Source organism: Musca autumnalis, unplaced genomic scaffold (assembly GCF_047663935.1).
Source record: "Musca autumnalis isolate F117 unplaced genomic scaffold, ASM4766393v1 scaffold_4, whole genome shotgun sequence".
Lineage (NCBI taxonomy): Eukaryota > Metazoa > Arthropoda > Insecta > Diptera > Muscidae > Musca > Musca autumnalis.
Window position 1 is genome coordinate 217,013,366 of NW_027411977.1, and position 8,289 is coordinate 217,021,654.

Here is an 8,289-nt window from a genome sequence, read left to right on the forward strand (position 1 = left end):
TAGTTGTTTTCCTTTACTTACCTGAGGTTACCATTTTTAGCATTTGTTACTATTTTTAACCTGCGAAGCATTCCTTAACCCTAAAAAGTGGTAAAACTGGAAGAAATTTTTAAGAGTGTGAGAGAGCGAAAATGCCTTTCTCTTCTACCACAGGCTACCAGACGAATTTTTTCAGGTAAAAAATGGCAGAACTGTTTTTTTTCGATATTTTTGACGATTATTGAAGATAAAAAGGACAGAAAACAGAAGAAAAAGGCGAACGCTGACATAACAAAATTAAAAACAGCGAAATAAAAGAAGAAAATTGAATTTGTATGTTTCTTTTTGACATTGCTACCACATATATCATTTTTTGTTTCTTTACTTTTCTGGTAAAACTGTTCGTGAGAGAGCAATTTTGGGCAATTTATACAGTTTTCTCTTTTACCATGTTTACCATTAAAAAAGTAAAGGAACAAAGCTACTATCAGTTTTTGAGCTTTTCCCCTGCTTGTTGTTGTGCGGGGAAACCTGTTAATTGGGCCATGGGTGGTAACCTTATATGCTGTTTATATTAGAGCTTTTTGCAGGGTTAACCTTCTTTATGAGGATTTGTTTGAAGTATAAGCAATGGAATTGACATTTAAAACCCAGTCGGTTTGTTAATGTCATGTTCATACCAGCATTTGAATCACGTCGTTCGTTCTCATAATTACGTACACGAATTAACCCGTTCATACGACATGGTACACAATTCATAGCAACATGATTCATATTTTCATGGTTTTTGTTTACTGATTTTAAAGAAAGTTTCAACCAAAATACGATTAAAATTATTTTATATGAACTGAAAAAATATTTATCCTTCATTCAGATATCTATTTAATATTAAATTCTATTATTTTTATTCATGTTTTCCATTTTTTCTCACAATTTTGGTGTTTTCAGTATATTTTCAAATTTTTCTATTTCAATAATTAACGAGAGAGAGACCTGCCAACATATCTTTTTGGTATACAGACATTCAGGCAGGCATTTGATTTTTGTTTCTAAATTTGTACGCGAATTTGAAACGATGGACAAGAAATGCAACTGCAATAGAAGAGAAGGCAAAATTTGCTATGATTTTAATGTATACTAGTCGTTAAACTGTTTACTTTTCATTCATATTTTGCAGTTTTTCTAAAAAGTTTTGGATTTTTAATACATTTTTAATTTTTTATTTTTCCTGTCATAATTAATTTATTTCGATAAATTCTCTCATTTGTTAGAGATGGGACATATTTTATCGTCGTTCTGAAAGTAATTTAAATTGAACAAAGTACAAAAATCGTTGTTCGTTCTCAAAATTTTGTATGGGAAATGAAGTAATTGTATCGTAATTTGGGGTCGAACAACGAATAGAGAGCGAATTACCGCTAGTCTGAACATGACATAAATCCGGTTATATATAAACGGGGTATTATAATAGTTTTTATACAATAGCTCTGTTCGCGATAGATACTATCCTATTATTTTTATTTTTTATTTTTACCTGAAAGGTTTTACCGTACACGAAAAAATAACAGAATTCTGTAACAATTTACTGTTTTTGCTACTTTTACTCTATTGAATAATATAATGGAACAAATTCCATGTATGATGAATGTACGTACGTATATTATATATTATTAATTTCATCATCAAGTTATTATATTACTGCATTTAGTTTTTTCATCTGCAGATAGTTTTACAGCAGTGCAACTAGTGAGCAACCACAACAGCAGCAAGACCACGTATTACCACAACTACAATGACTTCAAAAAATCAAGGCCGGAATTCCTCCAATGGATCAGATATTTCACAAATAGTATCCGGCATTGACACTCGCGGTGTTACCTTCCTAAAGACGTTTCATAATCGATTTCTTTGGGAAATTAAAAATTGGTCACAATGGGATAATGGTGGAAATATTGATTCACCTGCCTTTAATGTATTTGTTGGTAATTTTGGTTGCACCTGGAAAATGCAAGCAATAAAGAAATGGAATTCTCAAGGGAATACTGCAACCATTAGTGTCAAATATATTTGTGGTAATAATATACAACCGCAGATTAAAATAGCTGGTATTAAATGTGGACAAGTGGAATTTTCCAAAGAAAAACTAATAAACACCTCCGATAAATATTATGATTTTGAGTTGAAACCACAAGAAATTGAAATGATTCATTCCATAACAACTGATACAATACAAATTCTACTGGATATAAATATTAAACGACCACAGCAAACTGTTGTGGCACCTATAGTGGTTCCCACACAGTCAAGCATTGCAAATGATTTGGCCAGGATATTGGCTAGCAAGGATTTTAGTGATGTAACACTTATAGCTAATGGAGGTGCAGAATTTAGAGCCCACAAACTAATATTATGTAGCCGTAGTGAGGTTTTCGCTGCCATGTTTCGCAATAACTTCAAGGAGAATAAAACAAATCGCATTGAAATTGATGACATAGACGCTGAAGTATTGGAGGAAATGTTAAACTTCATATATACTGACAAAGAAATACCCAAGGAAATGGCCAACGCTCTTTATTATGCTGCCAACAAGTATCAGCTGTTGGATTTACAAATAATGTGTGAAAATATTTTAACCAATACAATGGATGTTACTACGGTCCTTGATATTCTCTTATTTGCTGAACAAAATGCCAATGAACGCCTCAAGACCAATGCTCTTGACTATATAATGAAGAATGTTAAAGATATTATGGCAACTACAGAATGGAAGGAACTTCAAAAAACTAATCCCATTATATGCCATAATATCTTATTTAGAACTGTATATGAGAATTTGTGAGGTTATGTTTACAAGGACATTTATGTAAAATTATTTGATATCGCCCATTCTATAATGTGGACACTTATTGCATGTTATAAAATAATTTATATTTTATTCTAAACTTTACCACCCATTATTATAAGTCTTCTTTTGTTATAGTTTGGATTTACGAACAGATTTATAGCGTTCCGGTTTAACTAAAGATTAAAGTGATGATAAAATTCCAAGGAGGAGCTTCTTGGCATTAGCTTTTAATGTACAAATTACATTTTAATGGCTCCAAATTGCTTCATTTCGCGTTTTCATAACTACCCGATAGTAAAAAAAACATCCAATAATGGCTATATTATTTAACAAATGTTGGATATTTATAAAAACATTTTCCAAATATAAAGCTTGTGTCCAATTGGAACATTTCTATAAAAAAAAAAACATTGTATGTCAGTTTGTCTATGAGGAAAGCAGTTTTTGTCATGCCCAGATCAAGGCGTTATGCCGGGCATACACTATGGGCATGCAGGACAGCATTTGTAAAGGCCCCCACTCATTTATCAGTCTGTGCCGTCAGTCCGATGAACCCTTTCTGTATGTGTGACTGACAAGTGTGTAGCACCAACCATCAGTCAAATCTAAAAATCTTGAATTTCTCCTCCACAAATGAATGATTTCTACGTTTTTTGTGTTCCTACACGAACATTATTTCCTGGTTTTCAAAATTGTTTATTGACAATTTGAAAATAAACACAATTCACCCAGACTGATGGGGGTTCATTTTGAAATCAAAACTATTTTGATTTTCATCAGTCTTGGAAAACTCACACATACATTCTCAAAATTTCAAAAATTTACACATACTACCATAAATGCTGGCAGTCAGACTGACTAATGAGTGGGGGCCTTAATAGTATAAGTAAATTTTGAAGTTTTTGTCAATGTATTTGGGAGTAGTTTTGGCAGGATTGAAATCAAAATAGTTTTGATTTTGTAAATGAACCCCTTTCAATCCGATGAATTTTGTTTATTTTCCAAGTAACCAACAAATAATTTTTGAAAACAACAAATATTTGGTTTGTTCCAGTACTGCAAGAATCTACTAATTTTTACTATTTTTCTCGATACCATAAAGGAAAAATTGTTATCGTAGTAAAAAATAGTAGCTTCTTGCAGGTTCTGGAACAGAGCAATTATTTTGAGGAAATTAAAAAAATTGGAAAACTTTAACCCAAAATCGAGTTTTGGAGGAAAATTCATCATTTTTGGAATATGGATTGAAGGAATGCCACACACTATTCAAACACACACGTACACAAGGGTTCATTTGGCAGTGCAGTTTGGCAGTATAGTGTATGCCCCGCATTACAACCGATTTAGTTGACACTATGGGGTAATTCTGAACGTAAAGTCACGGTGAGTTTTCGGAACAAGTTGAGTTGACGCACTATGCTCAAAAATTTTTTTTAAATTGTATTTTTTTATGTAGCCGGCCTTCGGCCGGGGATTTAAGACTTTCTCCTATGGACAGGTGCAAATCTAGGGCACTGGAACAACTTTTTTTTAAATCTAAAATTTTTCTCTTATCAGCTGGCCTTTAACAAAGAAATTTTTGGAACTTCAAAGGCCCATATCTCGAGAAGTATGGACTTCCGCAACAAATGTTATACATTTGGGATCAGGGTGACGAGATCTACCTGTGATAAAAATTTCATTTCGATCCGAGCATAGTTGACCAGCTCGTCTTATGCCGAGTTTTCTTTCTCTCTCCTTTATGTTGAATGGTCAGAGACACAAAACTCAAGGGGAATTTACGTTCAGAATAAGGCTGTGTATCAAAGGGGTCGATTATGGATAGCAACCCAACTCCAGTTGCGTTGCCGACAACAAATTTAATGAGAGAAATTTCTATTTCTGGTTTGAAATTCAAACTTCTACTTCTCACAGATGAAACCTCTGCAGTGAAATACTATTTTTATTTTATTATTATTATTTTTATTATAATCACAGTATATGTATATAAAACTACAAACGTTCTTGCATGGCTTTTTCCAAAACGTCCATACACAACTCATGATCAGTTTGACGTAGTATTTTCCAAGATTCAGTTGCTGTGACACTTTTAATGTTGTTTACTATAAATTGAACTGCTGTGGTTTTAAGACGTTCATTGTTGTGACGATCGGCCAACAAGAGGATATCAGCAACAGTAGCAATCTCCATTGTTTTAATCAAAATGTTTTCACACAATGTTTGCAAATCCAACAGCGAATATTTGTTAGCAGCGGCAAAGAGTTCTGGTGCCAAATTCTCAGGTATATTCCCACCCGCATACATATATTTCAACATTTCCTCAATTACATTGGGTTGCATATCATCAACACGTATACGACTTGTTTTACTCTCCTCGAAGTCATTGCGAAACATAGCAGCAAATACTTCGCTGCGGGCACATAATATTGCCTTGTGGACTTTAAACTCGATGTCATCTTTTGCAGCAAGAGTTACATCGCTAAATTCTTTACTGGTCAAAATATTGGCAAAATCCTTTGTAAGACTGGAGCTTACAACAGTGTTTTGCACGGGTTTTATATCAACCTTGATTTCATAGTTCGTACATCTATTAGGATCTAGGTTCGTAAACTCCATTACAAATATTCTAGATCTTATCATGTCCGTTGGTACCTTCTTGGTAACAATTTGCAGTGCTGTATTTATCTGTACTTGGAATAGTGCTTCAATGGTTCTTGCTGATATCAATTCTATGTAAATCTCGATCGTACGTTTGCTATAATCACCAATTGCCACCAGTTTCCATTCGGTTTTTGCACTTGCATTATTAATTAGAATTATATCAGAATTATAATAATTTTTATCGCTATATCCATTATATCCCGATATTTGGAATTTACAAATGTATTGATTATCTGATATTTTAGTTAAAGACATTTTCGACATTTTCGTTGAATTTATAAATCAAGATCAACAAAGCTACTTTGGATAGAGAACGTTGTCAGCCATTCGATTTGTGACGGCGACAGTTATTGCGGTAAACACTAGAGCCGGCAAAAAATTTATGGCGCTATCGATAATATCGATTATTAGTTAAAAACTATATCGATAGATAGGTCTGCCTATCGATATTATCGGAATAAAACCCCCTAACCTGAAATCCATTGAAATAAATAGAAATTTCGCTGCTTTTCGGTTCATAAGTTTACATTTACGAAATCCACTCGATTTCATCTGTCAATTCCATAGCTCAAACGTCAAATGAAATCTCATCTGAAATCCATTGGATTTCATTTGACGTTTAGCCTATGGATTTGACAGATGAAATCGAGTGCATTTCGTAAATGTAAACATAGCATAAGTCCGTAGTCACACGTACACGTTTTTCGGTAAAATAAAATGTATGAACTACTTTTGCATAATTTCAAGAAAATCCTTGACATTTCCGCCATTTTCATATCCAAATTAATGGCGATGACAACTTAACGATAATATCGATAGCAATCGATATTTTAAAACATTATGGGCCATTATTATATGTGTTATTTTACTATCTGGTGGATTTTAAAACCAAAAATAAACCAATTTGGAGGCATTACAAATATGATTTTTGCATTGAAAGTTTATGCCAAGAAGCTCCTCGTTGAAATTCAATCATCACTTTTAACTTTAAGTTAACCGGAACGCTATAAATCTGTTCGGTAAATCCAAACTACAACAAAAGGAAACTTATAATAATGGCGGTATATCGAAAATATCTAATGTTGGGAATATCAATGGTTTGCCAGCTCTAGTACACACTCTCACCCTGCGTTCACATATGACAGGACAGTTGAGTTCATGTATTGATTGTCAAAATACCAAAACTTGCTTGTGTGACGTAGGCGTCCCGACAACTGCAAAAACAGTTGTAAAAATATGAATAAAAATCATCGGTTTCTTTTTGTTTTCTGTTCACATATATTGTTTTCGTTCATGTTTTTTTTTAACACATTTCAATTATTTTCTCACACATTTTTATGAAAAACGTCAAAAATTTTTTAACCCGACTGTCTAGGAAAATATGATGGACAGCTGGGAGACAAACGACAAATGTATTGATACGAATGTAACTGATAGGTTTAAGTTAGTTTAATTTCCGTTAATTTAAAAATTTGAATTGTAACGTAAAGTTTTTATTACGCAGTTACTTTATTTAAGCAACAACAACTACCATGTAGAACTCTCTTCATTATTCTAGATGTTACTTTAACTTTCATTAATGTGCTTTTATTTTGTTTTGCCATAGTCATGTAATTATTGTTTAGTTTGTCACTTCTTTATTTCTTGCATCTGTTTATTGTTGTAGTTACGTCATTACTGTGCTTGTCGTCCAATTGTATTCCCCCATGTATGTATGTGAGTATGGTTGTTCGCTTAAGGGTTGTTTACACCATCTATCAATGTCGTATGAGATGCTAAATTTTCTACCTGCGAATGTTGTACACATATGGTCTGTTCCTTTACTTTTGAAAGTGGTAAAACCGGCAGAAGTAGCAAAAGTTGTAATCTGCTTCCATATGAATTGTATGGTGTCTGAAGTAAAGGAACGCTTTTCGAGTAAAAAGTTGTAAAACTTGAAGATTCTTGCACGTAAAGGAACAGAGCTATAGTGTAACCACTATGAAATGTTTCATCTATCAAAATGATTTGGCAACTCATATGTAAATTTTTCATTTAGGGTGCGCTCTATTTGATACGGCATTCTCGTATGTAAACATAAATTAAGTCCCAATTTACATTGGGCGAGTTTACTTGCGGCAATTGTCATTTTGTAGGAGAGAGAGGTGAGGCATATGGTAACCCTTTGCCTCTCAGCACCCTCTCTCACCTACAAACTGACAATTGCCGCAAGTAAACTCGCCTAATGTAAATTGGGACTTATCAGCTGTTTTCTGACATTCTCAAACAAAAAATGAAAAACAAAATCTTTTAAAAAAGAAAATGGAAAGGTATGTATATTTTTGAATATTCAGTAAAGTAAATAAATGGCGTTTATAATGTTATTTTCAGATCGATTGGTCAAAAGAAGCAGTCTTTGAAATGATTGTTTGATGGCAAAAACATGAATGCCTCTATAACTCCAAACACCAATTCAGTTTCCTTCAACCAAAATTAAAATTTGCGCAAAATTGCAACTCAACAATAAATGTAAATAATGACAAAAACAGCTGTTTTTATATTTTTAGGTTATGTCATACGAAAATAACACTTGCAAGTATGAACGCACAAATTGAAAGTTGTATGGATGACGTCAATTTTGACAAACATAGAGAATGTCGAATGGGTGAAAGAAATGACAGCTCATATGACATTGATAGATGGTGTAAACAGCCCTTTAGTGCGAATGTGCGTCTGTGTGTTCGCTGCACAGATTCGAGGTGTTGCCATATGTGTTCTAGAGGACTCTAGAACAGGGAGACTTTGGGGTATAAATACAGGGGAAC

At 33.4% G+C, this 8,289-nt stretch overlaps 1 protein-coding gene across 3 annotated transcripts; it reads left to right on the plus strand.

Annotated features, from left to right (window-relative positions):
- The first annotated feature begins 1,146 nt into the window (after positions 1-1,146).
- On the plus strand, positions 1,147-3,233 carry LOC141404266 (TD and POZ domain-containing protein 1-like). Of its 3 annotated transcripts, none has more exons than XM_073987681.1 (3): positions 1,147-1,438; positions 1,521-1,626; positions 1,688-3,233. In XM_073987681.1, exon 3 carries the CDS (start codon positions 1,772-1,774, stop codon positions 2,816-2,818), a length of 1,047 nt encoding a protein of 348 aa, XP_073843782.1. In that variant the 5' UTR covers positions 1,147-1,438; positions 1,521-1,626; positions 1,688-1,771; the 3' UTR covers positions 2,819-3,233. The 3 variants fall into 3 exon arrangements, with proteins under 3 accessions (XP_073843782.1, XP_073843784.1, XP_073843783.1); XM_073987683.1 differs by having other exon boundaries at positions 1,325-1,438; positions 1,703-3,233; XM_073987682.1 differs by having other exon boundaries at positions 1,326-1,438; positions 1,521-1,630.
- Positions 3,234-8,289: the final 5,056 nt, after the last annotated feature.